Source organism: Phoca vitulina, unplaced genomic scaffold (genome assembly GCF_004348235.1).
Source record: "Phoca vitulina isolate PV1807 unplaced genomic scaffold, GSC_HSeal_1.0 scaffold98, whole genome shotgun sequence".
In the NCBI taxonomy this organism is placed as follows: Eukaryota; Metazoa; Chordata; class Mammalia; order Carnivora; family Phocidae; genus Phoca; species Phoca vitulina.
Window position 1 is genome coordinate 1,534,486 of NW_022589801.1, and position 21,565 is coordinate 1,556,050.

General features: G+C 40.3%; 1 protein-coding gene across 1 annotated transcript in view; it reads left to right on the forward strand.

The window, feature by feature from the left end:
• VWA3B (von Willebrand factor A domain containing 3B) overlaps positions 1-21,565 on the forward strand; it is a 213,728-nt gene that overhangs the window by 69,731 nt on the left and 122,432 nt on the right. Inside the window, exon 9 of the mRNA XM_032397359.1 lies at positions 14,719-14,915. Coding sequence (XP_032253250.1) covers positions 14,719-14,915 — 197 coding nt within the window. The remainder of the gene's footprint in view (positions 1-14,718; positions 14,916-21,565) is intronic.

Here is a 21,565-nt window from a genome sequence, read left to right on the forward strand (position 1 = left end):
GTTGCCTTAAGTTCTGGTGAAGTACACAGATTTGGAATTAGAAAGATATTAATCCTGGCTCTCCCCACTCTTGTGTGACACTTGGCAAGACATTTATTATCTGTGGCTCAGTTTCCTTATTTGCAAAATTGGGATGATAATGATAATACCTACTCCACAGGACTATTGTGAGACTTAAATGAGTAAATACATGTAAAACATTTAGAACTGTGCTATCACATAGTTAGAATGTAATGCTGTCTACGAGAAGGTTAATCCATTTATTTTTTCTTTCATTTATTGAGTGCTTACTATATGTAGTTCTGTGCTAGATGATGAGTATCATGGTAAGTAAAACGGACATGGAATGGGCGCTCATAAAGCAGCACCTTGTACCATTTCTTGCTTGGTGAGACATGCGCGTGGAAGTATAATTACCAACTGGAATAGTGTGACTAAGGAAAAGTGTGAGCTCTTGAGCTATTTATTTTCTGGGATCAAGGAATGCTTTACTGAGGGAATGTTATTGGAACTGATATCTGAGGGTTGAGGAGTCAAGTTAATGAGGTGAAGAGGTGGGAGTAAGGGAAGAGTATATGCTAGGCAACAGAATGGCACATGCAAAGGTCCTGAGCCAGGAGGGAGTATAGCACTTTAGAAGAATTGGAAAAGATGAGTGTGGGTAGAGCTCAGAGATCAAGTTAGCAGTTGGCCCTTGATGAGTCTGGAAAGGTAGGCAAGGACCCGATCATGCTGGGTCAGTAGGTCATCATATGAGATGTCAGTCCTTCATTTAAGACCAGTAAGAAACCGTTGGAAGATTTTAAGCAAGGGAATGATAAAATCAGATTTGCATTTAGAAAAAAATCACTTTGAAAAAAAAATCATTTTGGCTACTGGGTGGGAAACAGATTAAAAGAGGGAGGCCAAGTGACGATGAAGGAAGGGAGTTAAGATATGTAAGTGAGAGGTGATAAGTGGGCAGATCTGAGGGAAGATTCAGATATTGAACTAGGCAGGACTTGGGGGTACAGAAGTTATAGGTGTCAGAGCTAAGCTCCTAGATGGATACCATGCTGGAGGAGAACCAGGTTTGTGGGTAAACATGATGAAGCTTGTTTGGATCTATTAAGACTGAAGCACTCTAGAGAGACCAAACAGAGAAGCAGGAGAGGCAATTGACTACAAGTCTGGAGTTCATATAGCTGTGAGTGACACACTGTTGGATGAAGCGAGCATTCTTGGTGTAAAGACATGGGCCTGTCAAGTGTGGGAATACCATGTTTCTGAATCTTTTATTCCAAGATCTTTGGATTCTGATATATACAGAGAAGAACATATACGAGTTCTCTGTTCTCTACCAGTGATGGCCAATCAATGTAGTAGGTGAGGACTATTTTACCAACATGATGACTTAAGATCTGAAAGCAAAGCAGACTAATTTACAGAGCCCTTGTACATATTTACTGTCTCAAGTATATATTTCCCTTTTGTTCAAATAAGACTTGCAGGATGAGATCTGGGGCAGGGCACAGCTGGTTTCTTATGTAACTAGAAGCAAATCTAACACTTGTCAGAGTGCTCACACTTCCGACAAGGCAAAAGAGAAGGTAATATTTCTTCCCAGAACTGAATTTTTTCCAGCATGCTTTTACACCTCTAAAACTCTTTATAGTTAAATGAATGTTGACAGGGCTGATTAATAAGCAGCAAGTGATATTGCTAAAAGGGCCAGGATTTTGTTGAACTCAAACATGCATTTTCTTATAGGTAGTAACCCTGTATTTTCCAGATTAAAAAAAGAAACAGAAAAACATTTGTGTAAGAATATCATGTAATGGTTCCACAAGTCAGAATTAAGATGTCACTGAAAAACTTCCCCCAAAATGTGGGAGAAGAATTAGTTCATTAGAATCCTGTAGATGTGATGCATTAAATTTAGGAAGGATGTTGGAATGTAACACAAACTATGTTGAAACGTCAGAGCTAGAATCATGTTATTAAAAAGTGACTGTGGTAAATGAAAATGAAAGTTAAACTTATCAAGATTTGTAGGATGCAGTGATAGCAGTGCTTAGAGGAAAATTTATAACATTGAATGCATAAATTAGAAAAGAAGATAGGTCTAAAATCAATAAGCTTCCATCTTAGGAAACTAGAAAAAGAAGAGCAAATTGAATCTAAAGTGCCCAGAAGAAAAAAAAACAAACAAACAATAAAAATTAGAGCAGAAATCAATGAAGTTGAAAACAAGAAATCACTAGAGAAAATCCAACAAAATCAAAAGCTGGTTCTTTGAAAAGACAATAAAATCACTAAACCTCTAGCCAGGCTAACTAAGAAAAAAAGAACATACAAATAGCAAAAATTAAAGAGGAGACATCACCAGAGATCCCATGGGTATTAAAAGGATAATAAAGAAGTATTAGAAAATTCTATGCCCACAGATTTGACTGGGTCAATGGATAAAATGGGTCAATTCCATGAAAGACAATCTGTCAAAACTTCCACAAGAAGAAACAGACTATTTGAATAGGCCTATATCTATTAAAGAAATTGAATCAATAATTAATAACCTTTCACAACAGAAAGCACCAGACTCAAAAAGGGAATTGTGAAAGCATCTAGGCAGAAGTGACTCACCATATGCAAGGGATCCTCAATAAAATGAAAAGCTGATTTCTAATCAGACACCACGGAGGTCAGAAGCAGTGGGATGAAATATTCAAAGTGGTGAAAGAAAAAGATTGTCAACCAAGAATATTATATCTGGCAAAACTGCCCATCAAAAAGAAGGAGAAATTAAGACATTCAAGATTAACAAAAACAGATGTCATTGTTAGCACACCTTCCCTACCAGAAAAATATTAAAGGAAGTCCTTCAGGGTGAAATGAAAGGATATTAGAGAGTAACTTGAATCCACATGAAGAAATAAAGGACACTGTTAACTACATGGGTAAACATAAAAGACAGTACAAATGTAGTTTTTGTTTACTGTAACTTTTTTTTTCTCCTATATGATTTAAAAGACAACTGCATATATCAATACAGGAATGCTTTGGAGATAGTGTGGGTTTGGTTCCAGACCACTGCAGTAAAGTGAATATCACAATAAATTGAGTCAAGCAAATTGTTTGGTTTCCCAGTGCATAAAAAGTTATGTGTACACTATACTGTAATCTGTTAAGTGTGTGATAACATTAGGTCTAAAAAAGCAATGTACATACCTTATTCAAAAATTACTTTATTGCTAAAAAAATGCTAACCACCATCTGAGCTTTCAGCAAGTCATACTGATCACAGATCATCATAACAAATGTAATAATAATGAAAAAGTTTAAAATATTATGAGAATTACCAAAATGTGACACAGAGACATGAGATGAGCAAATGCTGTTGGAAGAATGGTGCTGATAGACTTGCTCAATGCAAAGTAGACACATACCTTCAATTTGTAAAACACACAGTATTTGAGAAGTGTGATAAGATGAGGTATGTCTGTACTAGAGATGTAGTGTACAACATGATGACTATAGCTAATGCTGCTATATGATATATAGAAAAGTTGTTAAGACAGTAAATCCTGAGACTTCTTCTCACAAGAAGAAAAATTTTTCCTTTTTTTCTTTCTTTTTATTGTATTTGTATGAGAAACTATTAGTTGTATTAGTTGAAACTATTATGATAATCATTTCACAATATATAAAAATCAAACCATCATGCTGCATGCCTTAAACTTACACCTCTAAAGCTCTTTATGGTTAAATGAATGTTGACAGGGCTGATTAATAAGCAGCAAGTGATGATGTATGTTAATTTTTCTCAATAAAACTGGAAAAATGTGAAAAGACAATCCACAGAATAGGAGAAAATATTTGCATATCATATGTCTGATGAGGATCTAGTATCCAGAAGACATAAAGAACTCTTACAGTTTAATAGAAAAAAGACCCAATAGCCCAATTGAAAAATAGACAAAAATTTTAAACAGAAATTTCCCCAAAGAAGATATACACATGGCCAAGATGCACATGAAAAGATGTTGTAAGAGAAATGTAAATGAAAACTACAGTGAGATAACACTTCACACCCACAAGGATGGCTATAGTAAAAGAGATAGAAAATAGCAAGTGTTGGCAAGATATGGAGAAAATGGAACCCTTATACCTTGCTGGTGGGAATATAAAATGGTGCACCACTTTGAAAAGTCTGGCAATTCTTCAAATGTTAGAATAGAGTTAGCTTATGTCCCAGCAATTCCACTCCTAGGTGTATACACAAGGGAATTGAGAACATATGTTCACAACATTTTCCAGAATAGATCACGTTAGGCCACAAAATGATTGATATATTCAAGAAGACTGAAATCATATTGTACATCTTTTCCATCCACAGTGGTATGAAAATAGAAATCAATCTCAAGAGAAAAATCTGCAAAGAACACAAAAACATGGAGGCTAAATAACATGCTACTAAACAATAAATGGGTCAACCAAGAAATCAAAGGGGAAATAAAAAATACATGGAGACAAATGAAAATGAAAACACAATGGTCCAAAATCTTTGGGATGCAGCATAAGCTCTTCTAAGAGGGAAGATTGTAACAATACAGGCCTACCTCAAGAAGCAAGAAAAATCTCAAACAAGCTAACCTTACACCTAAAGGAGCCAGAAAAAGAAGAACAAACAAAGTCCAAGGCTAGGAGAAGTAAAGACATAATAAAAATTAGAGCAGAAATAAATGAAATAGAAACTTAAAAAACAACAGAATAGATCAAAGAAACCAACTTATTCTTTGAAAAGATCAACAAAACTGATAAGCCTTTAGCTAAACTCATAAAAAAAAAAAAAAGAGAATTCAAATAAATAAAATCAGGAATGAAAGGGGAGAAATTCTAACCAACCCCACAGAAATACAAAGGATTATAAGAGAACATTATGAAAAATTATATGCCAACAAATTGGTCAACCTAGAAGAAATGAATAAATTCCTAGGAACATATATCTTTGCAAAACTGAAGCAGGAAAAATAGAAAACTTGAACAGACCAATTACCATCAATGAAATTGAATCAGTAATCAAAAAAACAAACAAAAAAAACCCCCACAAAAAAACCCCAAAACTCCCAACAAACAAAAGTCCAGGACCAGATGGCTTCACAAGTGAATTCTACCAAACATTTAAAGAAAGGTTAGTATTTTTCTCCTCAAACTATCCAAAAAATAGAAGAGGAAGGCAACCTTCCAAATTGATTCTCCAAGGCCAGCATTATTCTGATACCAAAACCAGAAAAAGACACCACAAAAAAAGAAAACCACAGGCCAATATCTCTGATGAACATAAATGTAGAAATCCTCAGCCAAATATTAGCAAACTAGATCCAACAATCCATTAAAAAAATCATTCAGCGTGTTCAAGTGGGATTCATTCCAGGGATGCAACAGTGGCTCAAAATTCATAAATTGATCAGTGTGATACATCACATTAATAAAAGAAAGGATAAATACCATATGATTATCTCCATAGATTAAGGAAAAGCATTTGACATAGTACAACATCCATTTATAATAAAAACTCTCAACAAAGTAGATATAGAGGGATCATACCTCAACATAATAAAGGCTATATATGAAAAATCCATAGCATGCTCAGTGGTGAAAAATTGAGAGCTTTTCTCTAAGATTAGGAACAAGACAAAGATGTGCACTCTTACCACTTTTATTCAACATAGTACTGGAAGTCCTAGCCACAGTAATCAGACAAGAAAAAAAAAGGCAACCAAATTGGTGAGGAAGAAGTAAAACTTTCACTATTTGCAGATGACATGATACTATCTAGAGAAAATTCCTAAAGACTCCATCAAAAAACTGCTAGAACTGATAAATGAATTCAGTGAAGTTGCAGGATGCAAATTAACATACAGAAATCTATTGCATTTTTATGTACTAATAACGAAGTAACATTATTAAGTAGAAATTAAGAAAACAATTGCATTTATAATGGTACCAAAAAGAATGAAATACCTGGGAATAAACTTAACTAAAGAGATGGGTGATCTGTACTCTGAAAACTATAAAACATTGATAAAAGAGACTGAAGACAATACAAATAAAAAGGTAGTCTGTGCTCATGGATTAGAAGAGCCACTATTGTTAAAATGTCCATACTACCCAAAGCAATCTAGAGATTTGATGCAATTCCTATCAAAATACCAACATTTTTCACAGAACAAATTATCCTAAAATCGTATGGAACCACAAAAGACCCCAAATAGCCGAAGCAATCTTGGAAAGGAACAAACCTGGAGGTATCACAATCCCATATTCAAGACATACTACAAAGCTATACTAATCAAAACAATATGGTACTGGCCCAAAAAGAGACACAATATCAATGGACCAGAATAGAAGTCCAGAAATAAACCCATGCTTTTATGGTCAGTTAATTTATAACAAAGGAAGCAAGAACATACAGTGGGAAAATGATAATCTCTTCAACAAATGGTGTTGGGAAAACTGGATCACTGTTTTACACCATACACACAAATAAAGTTAAAATGGATTAAGGACCAAATGTGAGACCTGAAGCCATAAAACTCCTGGAAGGAAACATAGGCAGTAATTTCTTTGACATCGACTGTAGAAACATTTTTCTAGATATTTCTTTTCTGACAAGGGAAACAAAAGCTAAATTATTGGACTATACTAAAAAAGTTTTAGCACAGTGAAGGAAATCATCAACAAAAAAGGGCAAACTACTAAGTGAGAGAAGATATTTTCAAATGATACATCTGATAAGGGGTTAATATCAAAAATATATAAAGAACTTATATAGCTCAACACACAAAAAAGCAAATAATCCAATTTAAAAGTGGACAGGGGACCTGAATAGATATTTTTTCAAAGAAGACATACAGAGGGCCCACAGACACATGAAAAGATGCTCAACACCACTACTCATCAGGAAAATGCAAAATAAAACCACAATGAAATATTACTTTGCACCTGTCAGAATGGCTAGAATAAAAACGACAAGAAATAACAAGTGTTGGTGAGGATGTAGAGAAAAGGGAATCTTTGTGCACCGTTGGTGGGAATGCAAATTGGTGCAGCCACTGTGGAAAACAGTATGGAGGTTCCTCAAAAAATTAAAAATAGAATTACCATATAAATCCAGTAATTCCACTGCTGTGTATTTACCCAAGAAAATGAAAACACTAATTCAAAAAGATATATGCACCCCTTTGTTTATTGCAGCATTATTTTCAATAGTCACGATATGGAAGTGGCCCAAATGCCCATCAATGGATGAAAGAATACAGAAGATGTGGTATATATACACAATGGAATATTATTCAGCCATAAAGAATAATGAAATCTTGCCATTTGCAAAACAACATGAATCAACCTAGGGTATTTAAGCTGAGTGAGATAAGTCAGTCAGAAAAAGACAAATATATGATTTTACTCATATGTGAAACTTAAATAAAACAAAACAAACAAAGAAAAAAGAGAGACAAACGAAAAGCTGACTCATATACAGAGAGCAAACTGGTGATTGCCAGAGAGGAGGTCAGGTGGGGAGGGGAGGGGAGGGGTGAAACAGATAAAGGGAATTAAGAGTACAGTTATCTTGATGAACACTGAGAAATATGTAAAATTGTTGAATCCTATTGTACACCTGAAACTCATATAACACCATATATTAATTATACTTAAATTTTAAAAAGGCCTTAAGAAAACATATGTTCACACAAAAACTTGTACATGAATGTTCATAGCATCATAACAGCCAAAAAACCAAAAAGTAGAAACAACTTAAGTGTCTTAACTGATTAATAGATAAGCAAATGTAGCATATCCCTACAATGGAAAAACTTTTTTTTACTTATTTGACAGAGAGACAGTGAGAAAGGGAACACATTTTACTTATTTGACAGAGAGAGAGACAGCGAGAGAGGGAACACAAGCAGGGGGAGTGGGAGAGGGAGAAGCAGGCTTCCCACTGAGCACCCTGGGATCATGACCCGAGCCAAAGGCAGATGCTCAACCAACTGAGCCACTCAGGCGCCCCTCTACAATGGAATATTATGCAGCCATAAGTTATGTGGTATTGATACATGCTACAGCATAGATTAGCTTTGAAAGCATTATGTTAATTGAAACAAGCCAGACATAAAAGGCCACAGTGTGTATGATGCCATTTACATGAAGTGTCCAAATTGACAAATCCATAGAGTAAACTCATGGTGGGGAGAGAGGAAGGGAAATGGGAAGTGACTTCTAATGAGTATAGGGTTTCTTTGTGGGGTGAGGAAGATGTGCTGGAATTAAACATTGATGATGGTTGCACAGCTGTGTAAATAAACTAAAAACTACTAAATTGTGTACTTTAAAAATGTTAGTTTCATAGTATATGAATTTTATCTCAACAAACAAGGTTATTTTTTTTTATTTTATTATGTTATGTTAATCACCATACATTACATCATTAGTTTTTGATGTAGTGTTCCATGATTCATTGTTTGCATATAACACCCAGTGCTCCATTCAATACGTGCCCTCTTTAATACCCATCACTGGGCTAGCCCATCCCCCCCACCCCCCTCCCCTCTAGAACCCTCAGTTTCAACAAACAAGGTTTTAAAGAATACATGAAATAAATAGGCTGACTAACAATTAAAAAACCCCCAAACCTTGGCATTGGTGACACAGGATCAAAAAAGTGGCACTATTTTAATTTCCCAAGGGAAGCAGATTCAGATTTCTCTGTTGGTTTCATCCCAGTATCCCAACTCTGCTTAACGGTTCCCATTCTCATTACCATGTGACCCTCATGTTCTCAATCTAAAGTTCCCAAACTCCCCCAATCAGTCCCCTTCTCAATTCTTAATCTTGGTTTTTCCACTTTATACCAAGCATCTTGAATTGGTTTATCTTGACACGTCACACCATTTTTAAAGAAATAGTTGCCAGACATAATTTGTTGCCTATGTCGGTGATCCTCAACTATTTTGAGTTTATTTTAAATGTCATTGTAGATGCAGACACATTAAAATGTGGCTTTTGCGATTCTTCGCTTGGAATGTGTGCTCTGCCAATGGTTTCTTCTCAGCTTCCATGCACGTCTGTCACTGGCTGTTGCTCCTTATTTATCAATAGCCAGTTGCAGACCTTGGAGTTTAAACTTTCTTCCTGCAGCTGCCTCATTCACAGCCCACGTGTAAAGCAAATTTTTTTTTCAGTTTCCTTCTTTCAGAATTAGGCAGAAGAGTAAGTAAGAGAAATGTGGAACACTGTCTTTGAGATGATGTTAGCTCCTCTCCTACCTCCTGTCTACTGTTGGTACTTTTCCGTCTTTATGTCTGCCTTTGTTCAATTTCCTTTTCCTACTGAGATTATAGGAATTAGAGACACTCAGGGTTGGAATCCTTTTTTCCACTGGTTTACAAACAAGCTGGGTAAGCCATGGAATCCTTTTCCACAGAGATTTTGCTTTGATTTTTACAAGCATTAAAGGAAGAAGTAAAAATCATTTCATGGTATTCCAGGGGAGAAAGGGCCTAAAATTCATCCGAATTCTTTCCCATTGTACGCTAGTCCACTCAGGACTGACTCTACAACTGCCCATTTGACTTAGTGTCATATTAGAGATGTGACTTCAGGCACATCACTGCATCTTCTTGTTCCTCAGCCCTCACGTGTATAACCCCTGGGGCACTCCAGAGAACAGTTACCCAAACCTGCCTAGCAAGTCAGTTCTGCAGAATATTGGTGGGTTACCATTCTCTTCCCCTGCCTCCCTTCCTCCCCTTTCTAGGCTTCTGTGCAGTGCCAGGCAAATATGCTCGGCACATGGTACTTTCACAACTGTAGATGAACAGAAAATATCAGTCAGTCAGCAAGTATAGTGAACAAAGTGCATGACTGCTCAGAGACAGGTTGCTCTCCTGAGCCACGCTGTCAACACATCTTCTGGGTGCCCACCCCAGTGGGCTTCATTGTCTCACCTGCAGACAACCCTTGGCCCAACAGGTGTTGTCTGCTGAGCCGACTCACTTGTCTGACAGGCAAGCAGCTGGATTTCTTGTCCTAACAGTTGCCACCTTTCTCTCTCCCTCCTAGCTGTCCTTGATCCGTCCCTCCCTCCCTCCCTCCGTCCCTCCCTCCCTCCCTTCCTTCCTTCCCTCCCTCCCTCCATCCCTGTTCCCCATCCTTCCTTCCTTCCCTCCCTTCCTGTCCCCCATCCTTTCCTTCTTTCCATTGGACATCACTTTCAGCTTCTTCTGAACCTTTCTTTTTCAAATACTTCACAGTGTCCTTGCCATGCCACTTTCCGTGGGGCAGCCAAGTGTTGGCTTAGTGTCTCATGACACTCGTGATAACAGGGATGTTGGAAAGTGTGTACCAAACTGTGGTCTGTCAAATATAAGCCTTCCCAAATATTCTATGCAGAAAGGTTCTGGGACTATATAACCTTAGGAAATACTATTTATGCCTCTTACCCATGGTGAGTCCCACTGCTGATTCCTCAGACAAGCCCTGTGAGAAAGAACCTGTTGAAACTTTATTTTCAAGCTCCCCAAACTTTTTGCCAAGAAACTGTCTTTCTGGCTAATAATAGACACTGACATGCAGGAGAAGTAGTGTTTGTGGACCACAGCATGAGAAACATTGAACTTGATGCTCTCTGAGGTCGGTTCCAGATCTAGAGCTCTGGTGTATTCATTAGCTGATGGTTCCCTTGAAAGGCACAAGGACCTAACATGGCAGGAATGTGGTGCTGGACAAGCAATCTTCAGTGGGGGAGGAGGAGCATATTAATCAAGGTTCTTCTGAGAAACAGAACCAACAGGGGGTGTGCGTGTGTATACAAAGAGGGAGAGAGGTTGAGACAGAGATTGAGATATTTAAGGAATTGGCTCACATGAGTGTGGAAACTACCAAGTCCAAACACTGCAGGTCAGGCCAACCAGCCTTCATGAGCTGCTGTTGCATTTCAGGTCCCAAGGCAGTCTGCTGTCACAATCCCCTCTTCCTCAGGGGATGGAGGAGGGCCTCTCATGATATGGAGGGTAATCTGTTTTACCCAAAGTCTACTGATTTAAATGTTAATCTCACCTAAAATTACCTTCACAGAAATATCTTGAATAATCTTTGACCAAATAGATGGGTACTGTGGCCCAGCCAAGTTCACACATTAGATTAACTGTCGCCATGGGGAGGGCAGTTACGGTGATAAGTCCTTGATGGCCATGAGCCACTGGGGAATGACACCTTGAGGGGAGGAGTGGGCACAGGAAACAGTGCCCAGTTTATCTTTTTGCTGTGGCCCTGGCTATAGCAGTTATGTTTCAAAAGCATTGGCCAGTAGGTCTTGCTCATTAAAACATGTTTTGAGATCGACACGTAGAATGGAGACAACCAGACACATTAATTCTGTGGCATAGAGGTGATCCGCTATGTGCTTCTCCTGCGAGTAACAGAGAGAAAATCTTTAGCAATCTCTCACATGGTATAGGATGAGCTGTGAGCTTTCATCTCTGTCATAAATGAAAGTATTTTACTGGGTTCTGTGGGTGAGGATTTATGTAACACTTTTAATTAAGGTAACTGCAAGGGTATGGAAAGAACTCTTTAGTAAGTGACTGTAAGGAGTGGATAACGCCCTTACCCTCCCCACCTGGGGAAGATGAGGCTCAGCCACTAATTGGTGTAATTAGCACTGAAAGTGGGAAGATTTCCCCCTTTCTCTCCTCTCTTCAGCTTCGGAGCACCTAGGCTCTTTGTTTTTGCATGCTTGGCTGCCCCTTCTTTCCTTTATGAAGTTCAAGTTGCTTTGGGGTTTTCCTTGAGTCCCCTTTTCAGAGAGTAATTGGGAAACTCAATCATGCCCCCAGGGTGACTGTGCTGTCTAGTCCTGGGTGAAGCTAGGAGTCAAAAGTTAGTCTCTGGTTCTTTAGAATAATCCCTTGTTAGAATTGGTTTGATGTGTTTTTTAGGAAGTCCTTCTGTGGTAAGCTTGAATTTATCATTGAGGAAAGGCTCTTGTCTTTTTAAAAGAAGGCAACCCCCAAAACAGAGCAGAAACATGTGCTAATTTGTGTGTTGCTGTGGACATAATTGAATACAAATTTTATTTCCTACTACACCTGTTAATCGGAGAGAAGGGAGGAGAATAAAGTCGGAAGAAAGAAGAGACAAAGGCTTAGAATGTAATTAACAATAATTGAGGAAAAACAGTCACTCAAAGGGTTTTTCCAAGGAGGCTGATCCCGCTGACAAAAATGGCTCTGTTCTCTTTGCTGTTTCCTTGTGATGCAGGAGAACATGCAGGAGAACCTCAGGGATCAGAAACTCTGGGGAGCCTCTGATTTGAGCTCCCTATACAGGGTAAGAAGAGGCTTTGTGAATCACATAGAAACCAACTGCTGGTAACTGGGGACAGTGCGCAAAGGGGCTTTTGATGCCAGGCTGGTTTAAAGTTCAAAAGCCAAAAGCAAGCTTCTTTCAGAAGTTTTAGCTCTAGTAGGTTTGAGTGCATTATTTGAAAGGTGTTCTATTAAAATCTGAGGACATGGCTTACATGTAGCATTACTTGGCAGATCCTTTACATACTATTGAGAAATAGTTGACTCTAAAGTGTTTTATTTCTTCAAATCCTATGCTGATTTTATATCCCCTTAAATATAATAATGGGTTATGGGTAGTGTTTTTGTTTCCCTAATATTGAGTGCTCCTTTTTTATTAAAAGTAAAATTGAATCTTGAATCTGTATCTTGTAGAAGCATAACTGATGGGATCACCAAATCATAATTTAGAAAGCTCTTTCCATATTGCTGTAGTTGCAAAGCTTGGTTGCACAGTATAATCACCCAAGAAGCTTTGAAAAATCTCAATATCCAGACCATTTAAAAAAAAATGGGTAAGGCCCAGACATCAGTATTTAAAAAATTCAGAGAGGGGCACCTGGGTGGCTCAGTCGTTAAGCGTCTGCCTTCAGCTCAGGTCATGATCCCAGGGTCCTGGGATTGAGCCCCGCGTCGGGCTCCCTGCTCTGCAGGAAGCCTGCTTCTCCCTCTCTCGCTCCCCCTGCTTGTGTTCTCTCTCTCGCTGTGTCTCTCTCTGTCAAGTAAATAAATGAAAAAAATCTTAAAAAAAAAAAATTCAGAGAATTCCAGTGTGCAGAGTTGAGAACCACTTATCTAAGTGAAATTAAACTTTGTAGGGCTGGTAGACCTAATATGCAGTAGTACATGTTATAAAAAAAAAAACCATCTCTTTGCCCAGCACCCCCTGCTGGTCCTCCTGGAGCTCTGCTGGTTTCAATGGGACTAAAAGCTCAGGGTCCTTTCTGCCTTCCTTCCAGTGGCATTCAGATAAATGTTTGCCAGTCCACTCGCTGGAATAAAAAAGCTCTGATTTCCAGATTCTGTAAATTCTCCCAGCATGGTCAATTTTACTTACCAATGTGCTACCGGGGAGCATGGGGTTGGGAGGAGAAGTGTACAGTTAGCTCCCATGGGCCAGTGTAAGCCCGCTCCAGACACCAGTGCCTCCTTCTCAGCTTTAGGTTTGCTCACCCCCTCCTCTGTGCCCACCCCCAGATACTCCTGTCTCCTTTAGGTGGCACTAGTGGTTTGAGCCACCTAGATGAATACTTTTCTGTTGTATGGTGTTCTGCTCAGCTAACAGAGCACCTCCCCCACCACTTAAAGAGCATAGATAACCTTGGGAAAACACCAAGGGAACGTGTTGAAGGCTGGGAATATTTGGGCAATTAGCATTCTGGGTTGTACTTTAACCTGTGAGCTAAGGTGAGTTATAGATACAGCTCTAGGTGCTCTAGCTGACTATAGGAGGTTTCTGAGCCTGCTGAGTTGAGGGCCAGGCTCTGAATCAGAATAAATTCACCAAAGCTAACAGTGGAGCTCCTGGGAGGGAGCCTGCCAGCCTTCTCTGGTTGACTGACTTCTACCTCAACACAAGCTACATGCCCCTAATTCTTGTCCCCACTCACCACAAAGCACTTTCACATGACTTTTCTCATTGAATTGCTTCAGCACACTTAGGAAGGCCAAGCAGATGCTATCTTCGATCTGCAGGTAAAGAATTCTGCTGAAGCTCAGAGAGGTTAAGTGCTGTGACTCACCCAAGTTTGAGCAACTTAGCCAAGCCATAAGTGGTAGAGCCCGTGACTTGAACCCAAAGCTTCTGACCCCAAGTTTATTATTTTTTTATTTTTTTATTTTTTTAAAGATTTTATTTTATTTATCTGACAGAGAGAGAGAGAGAACAAGTAGGCAGAGAGACAGGCAGAGGGAGAGGGAGAAGCAGGCTTCCCGCAGAGCAGGGAGCCCGATGCGGGGCTTGATCCCAGGACCCTGGGATCATGACCCGAGCCGAAGGCAGCCACTTAACCGGCTGAGCCACCCAGGCGCCCCCTGACCCCAAGTTTAATGCTCTCCTGGCACATGCCCTTGGTCTGTCAGCCATCTCCACAGACACATGGGGTAGGCAACTTAGGTAGAGAAGGAAGTGAGATGAAAAGCAGCAGATTCCTGCCTTCCGGTCTTGTGAACTAATTCTTTGCCAGTCCTGGTTTGGAAAGCATGCTTCCTGAAATGAATGTGATCTGACAAAGAACATGTTCCAGCTTGGTAAATATTAAGTTGAGGGTGCAGGACAAATGGCTTATAGAATATGAATGGCACTGATGAACTGTAATTCCAAAAATAGAATCAGGAACAACCTCTGTCAAGAATGAGTCAGACCTAGAGGACACCTGGGACTCCAAGAAGTGGCTTCAGAAATATGGTTTGAAAGCCCAGAAGCTGACCTTTTATGACGTCCTTGCTGACTGCTGCTTCCGCCATGCTGATGGAGTTGTTGATGTGAAAGCCAAACCAGAGGATGAGTCCGTGCAGACTAGTGCGGTGAGTGAAGTGAACTCCTGGGCCGGGCTGTGGGCTTCCCTTGATGTCTTGGGTGGGTAAGTCCTCCCCCAGATCAGAACCCAGGGCAGGAACCAAGGTTGAGAGGCAGCATGGAGGGAAACCAGCTTGGGTTTTCCGGAAGGAAGATACCCTTGTGTTTCCCACCTTGCACTTCTCTGAATGGTACTTGTGGGAGTGGAGACCAAGTCTGGGAATGGTTTCTGAATATAAGTGGATTATACAATAATCATACATAAGCCAGGAGCTGGGTTTGTAGAAATTCAGGCATTATGGGTCTCAGAATTATTCAGCCTTTTCAAAAGAGAAGCCCTTTGTTTCCCCATATTGAACGGAAGAGAGAAACTGCTGGTGAAGATGCCCGAAGCAGGCATCTCTATGGTCCTCTTGTATTGTCACTCTCTTAAAGATGCATTAGTCTAGTGACTACCAGCCAGCATCTAGTGGTTTCCCAGTAAATACAAAATCAAATCCTCTAAGGGATCATAGCACTGGAAGGGTGTATATTTAAAACTCTTGAAAGGTATAGTTCTGTTGCGTGAACGGGTCTGGAAGGAATACATCTTCTCAAAGTGCCTGACTCTGGCTCACAAGTGAAGGATAATGAATGAGTGGCTCCTAAACTTTAGCATGAGTGAGTCAGTGGGTTTGAGGTGGGGCCCAGATGATGCTGAAGCTGCTGGTACAGAGGCCATACTCTGAGAAACATTGATTTGTAGACAGTACTCAGAAGATTATCGCAAGTTTAGAATTACAGAAAGACTAAAAAGTATCACGATATGAAACAAAATCAGTATAAAGTAAATATTCCAAAATTGTAAAATTGAAGGAAAACCCTTTTAGAAGGTAGTAAAGGCCCAGGTCCACACTGTGAAGTGAAAACCAAAATGTGAGCAACAGAGCAGATGTGCCAGTAAGAGCAGCCCAGAGGAGAACTGGAGAGGAAATCAAGGTCCTCTGATAAACTGTCACTTTATGTGTCCTCCAAGGCTCCAATTCAGTGTCACCACTGAGGTGTCTGTCAGTTCTACAGAGGTGAGACCCCACTCTCTTTGCCACTCCTTAGGCTGGCTGGCCACTGGGTTCAATAGGTCCTCCTGAGGAAGGGCTCCTTCCTTGGGGGCTCCATCAGCCAAATGATGTAGTGTTTTATCCCTCATATTGCCGTGTGTTTACAGTGAACTGCAAGGAGGAAAATGTAAAAATTGGATGAGAAAAATGCAGAATTGGGGTGCTTGGGTGGCTCAGTTGGTTAAGTGTCTGACTCTTGATTTTGACTCAGGTCATGATCATTGATGATCATGATCATCAAACCCGGGTCATGAGATTGAGCCCTGCTTTGGACTCCACTCTGAGTATGGAGCCTGCTTAAGATTCTCTCTCTTGCTCCCTCTCCCTCTGCCACTTGCATTCTCTCTCTCCTTCTAAATAAATAAATAAATAAATAAATAAATAAATAAATAAATAAATAAAAAGAAAATGAAAAGAAAAAGAAAAATGCAGAACTGATGGAAGACTTGTTTCCTGTCTCATATACCAGGATGCAGAGTAATTGCCATGTTGCAGGGAAATCTCATTTGTGGGTTCCCTCCCCCAGCACAGTTTTCTGATTTTGTAGTCATTATTCAGTAATGTTATTAGTTCAGGAAATCGTATGTAACTAGATTTTCATTTTTAAAATACATTAGGCCCTGAATATTTAAAAAGATCAATCCCTGTCAATTTAAACGTAGCTTACTGCGAGACCTGGTGATGATGTGGTATGTTCAAGCCCATCTCTAAAACTGATTTCTCCTTATTCTTCATGCTTTTGAATGAAATCTTAACAGGGACAGTTTGAAGAGTGTGGCTTATAAATGGGGAATTTTACTTCAAATTTCTTGTGCTAAAAAATAATATAGTAGAAGTTGAGAAGTATACAGTACAGCTATCTTCATTCACAAATATTGATGAAAAAGGGACAATTTTATTTTCAGTATTTGGGGCTACAGATCAGAAACTGGATTTATACCTAAATTTGCGATGTGTGTGAGGTAGGGAATAACTGAAGCTGTGAAATAAGTTGATTATTTAGGGTTCCTCCAGATCCCTCAAACTTGTAACTCTAAAAACTGGTTTGTAGGGATGGATCCAGGTACCTTGTTTATGCTGAGAAATAAGTGACTAAAAAGGCCTTGCTATGTGGTGTTTCTAAGAGGGATGAGCAGGTATGAGGAGGAGACAAAAATGCATTTCCAATTAGAGGATTTCAGGCAAAGTCTAGTAAGTTGATATTTGGGGCACCCCTTAAGTCACATTGCATTCATAAGTGCTTATGCTGCTTGTGCACAAGGCAGCCTTGATGTTCACAAACCCACTCTAGTCTCACCATTTATTCCTCTAATAGAAATTTATTGAGCTTTCACTAGGTGTCAGGCTGTGTGCTCTGGATTTGGAATAAGAAGACCTGGGTGTAAATGCTACTTCTCCAGTTACTAATTATGAGATGTTGAGCAAATAAATTAACTGTTTGAGTCTTACTCTCCACATCTGTAAAATGAGTGGTGTAAAGTCCAAGTTAAAAAATGCATGTCTGAGCACAGTGCCTGGCACTTAGGAGATGCCTGGTACATGTTACCTTCCTTTTTTTTTTTTTTTTTAAATTGCAAACATTGTGAATCAGAAATGAGCATTTATAGAATGCCCATGTGCTTTATACATAAGGTGGGTATTTGTGCTCTAATAGCACACACAAGAAGACAAAGTCATAGGGCCTCTGAGAGGTTAGGCCATGAGATGGCAGGGTTTGAACTCCTATCTGCTGGCCCTCACACTGCGCTTTTCCCATCCTGACACTTTGTTGTCTGACACCCGTATTCACCTAACGTATGGTCTGGTGTGTTTTCATCTGGGAGCGCATAAGACACAATTGGAAAAGGCCACATGACGGCGTGGAGAATAGGGAGACTCTCATGTGACAAGAACATGGTAGGAACAAGAGAGAAGACTCTTTCTCCTTCCATCCTTGTGTTGTGCCTGAGATGTGGTTTCCCTGGTGCCTGTCTTGGGAACATCAAGACCGATCTCATCATGCCCTGCAACCCTGTTCACATCAGTCACCACAGATCTCTCAATTCTCATCCTTGTGTGGCTCTGACATCCCTTCTTTGAGCCCCCTCCAACCCTCTTGCCCCCTAAATTCCCTCCACTGTGCCCTCTGGCACTAGAAGTCATCAGTACACCCACGATAGCAAGTGCCCTGCAGTGTTCCCTTCGCCTGCTTGTCTGGGTTCTCTCTTGAGGACCCTGGTTTCGCTCCTATTTGCCTTGGACCTGTGGGCAGGAGGGGTGGGTTCCTCATTGCTGTTTCTTGATCATTCTCCCTCCTCATTCCTCGTATAGAAAGGGGGAGAATGAGTAAATGCGGAATAGGGATCAGTGCACACACTGAGGGGCTGGCCTTAAACAAAAGTAAGGACAATTCAGCCATCCTAGAAAAAATAAGGTGGAACATATAGGTGCAAATGTTGGGGGATTTGTAGATATGAGGTGGATGCTTATGGATCCTCATTGCTGTTTCCTCATTCCTCATTGCTGTTTCTTGATCATTCTCCCTCCCCCTTCCCATGTCATCAGAATGTACCACCCATAGCACCTCCTGAGGCTGACATCTTCTGAGCCCCAGGTCACCCCCATCAGTAATTGAAGATTATAGCTTCTGGCTTGCTGTCCCTAGCTCCAGCTGTTTTTAATGTCAATCCCATGAAAATGACCCTTCCCACACCCTGACCTTTCATTTCTCTGACCTCCTCTTCAGTGACTTCCTCCTACACCCCCTCTCTACCACTCCTGCTGTGGGCATCCCCTTGACCTTGTCATTACAAATAACGCTGCCATCATAACCCACATAATCAATTCCGAAGGTACCACTTTTTGACCTCTTCTTTAAAGGTCATTTCCTCTACTACCCTGATTCCAATCTTTCAACCCCACTGGGATTATACATTTTGTTGTTTCTACTCCTTGTTCTCTGTTCTCTCTATCCTTTTGTCCCTCTCATACATGCTCAACTACTTTTCCTCTCTTACATTATTGCGCTCATCTATGAAACCCCAACCCTGGTTAAATTCAACTCTCAGCCTTTCCTGCCTTATAGATGCACAGATGACTGCATTAGAAGAAATCAGAGAAAAGCACCCAGCCATGGTGCCTGGCTTCCCTTTAAATTCCTGACCTCTAACTTCACATGGATCTCTTTTGCTGCCACCAGTCCTTCTGTGCTTTTCCAAACCACTCAGATGCTCATTCTCCAAGAGGTCTACTCTTTTCTCCTCAAACTTCAAATATCTTCTCCTCTTTGCTCACTCTCAGCAAGTGACCCTTGCTTCCCATTTCACTGAACATTGGCGTGAACATCCATAAGCATCCACCTCATATCTACAAATCCCCCAACATTTGCACCTATATGTTCCACCTTATTTTTTCTAGGATAGCTGAATTGTCCTTACTTTTGTTTAAGGCCAGCCCCTCAGTGTGTGCACTGATCCCTATTCCGTGTTTACTCATTCTCCCCCTTTCTGTATCATCAATATTGTTCTCATTTCTGGATCTTTCCCATCAGCACACAAACATAGTGTTCTTCCTCACATCTTAAAAATACAGTTTTTTGGGGCACCTGGGTGGCTCAGTCGGTTAAGCATCCAACTCTTAATTTTCACTGAGGTCATGATCTCAGGGTCATGCAATGGAGCCCTGGGCTTGGAGCTGCTTGAGATTCTCACTCCCTCTCTCCCTCTGTCCCTCCCCTGCTCCCTGCTTGCATTCTCTCTCTCTCTACAAAAAAAAAAACCCAAAAAACAAAACAATTTCTTAAAAAGATTTTATTTATTTATTTGACAGAGAGAGAGATGGCGAGAGCGGGAACACAAGCAGGGGGAGCGGCAGAGGGAGAGGGAGAAGAAGCAGGCTTCCCGCAGAGCAGGGAGCCCGACGCAGGGCTCAATCCCAGGACCCTGGGATCATGACCTGAGCTGAAGGCAGATGCTTAACGACTGAGCCGCCCAGGCGCCCCCCAAAAACAATTTTTTGACCCCCATATTTATCTCTAGTTTTACATCATTTGCCTCATTCCTCTGCTCCTCTTTAGAATTCAACTCCTCAGGAGTTTTATACATTCCCTTTCTCCAGTTTTGCAGTTTTCCTATGCCTTCATGAATGCACTCCAATTGGGCAAGGCCCCCTCTCCACCAAAACCCACTCTTTCCAGGGATACCTGAATTGCTAAATCCAGGGGTCAGTTCTCAGTCTCGCTCTTACTTGACCTACTATCAACATTGATATAGTTAGTTACTTCCTTGAACTTCTTTTGCTTGCAGAGTACACACTGTCCTGTTTTCCTCCTACTGACTATTCTTTGTCAATGTTCTTTGTTTCTTCTTTCCCATGTCTCCAGCCTCTAAATGCTGAAGGGCCTCAAGGTGCAGTCCTCGGACCTTCTCTCTCTGTAACCACTCTCTACATGATCTCATCTAGTCCTGTGGCTTTTAATACTGTGTGCATGCGGGTGACTTCTACATTTGAATATCCAGCCCTGAGTCCTTCCCTCCTTTCCTCCTGACTACTTGCCATGTCACTAGGATATCTGATAGGCACCTTGAACCTAGCACATCAGACACAGGTCCAGATCTTCCCCTTCAAGGCTACTTTTCCATAATCTTCCTCCCATCAATTCATTGCACCTCAATTTTTATAGTTATCTGGGCTGAAAACCAGAGAGTCATTCCTTAAGTCCTCTCTTTTCTCTCATATCCACATCGGACCTCTCATTAAATGCTGTTAGTTCTATCTTTATAACATGTCTGTAATTCAGAATCTGACCACTTCTCACCACTTTCAATACTACCCCTGGTCCATGCCACCTAACTGATTTCCTGACTCCCTGCTTCTGCCCTTGACTCTCTACTGTCTATTCTCAACAGAGTAACCACAGTATCCTTTACTTGTTTATTTATTTATTAAGTCAGCTCGATGCCTCACATGGAGCCCAATGCAGGGCTTGAACTCATGACCCTGAGCTCAAGACCTGAGCTAAAACTGAGAGTCGGACACTTAGATGACTGAGCCACCCAAGCGCCCTACCACAGTATCCTTTAAAATGATATTTTTATAAATTAATTTTTAAAATAATAAATAAAACTTAAAACTATAAATTATGTCATTTGTCTAAGAGGGTAGATCTTAAAATAGATTATCACAAGAAAAAAATTTATAACTGTGTGATAGTGTTACCTAAATTTATTGTGGTAATCATTTTGTACTGTATGCATATATCAAATCATATTGTATATGTAATATAATGTTATATGTCAATCATATCTTAATTTTAAAAAATGTGTCACTTCTCATGTTAAAGCCCTTGGGTAGTTCCTTTTTCACTCAGAGAAGCTAGAGTCACTTCCATTAGCTAGTGGACTTTATGGAGTCTGCTTCTGGCCCTCCTCATACTGCTCTGGCTTCATCTTACTCCTTCCCCTAGCTCACTCTGTTTCAACTACACCAGCCTTCCTAAAATTCTACAGACATGCTAGGCAGACTCTTACTCTTACCTCAGGGCTTTTGCCTTTGCTTTGTCCTCAGACTTCCCCCCAGACCTC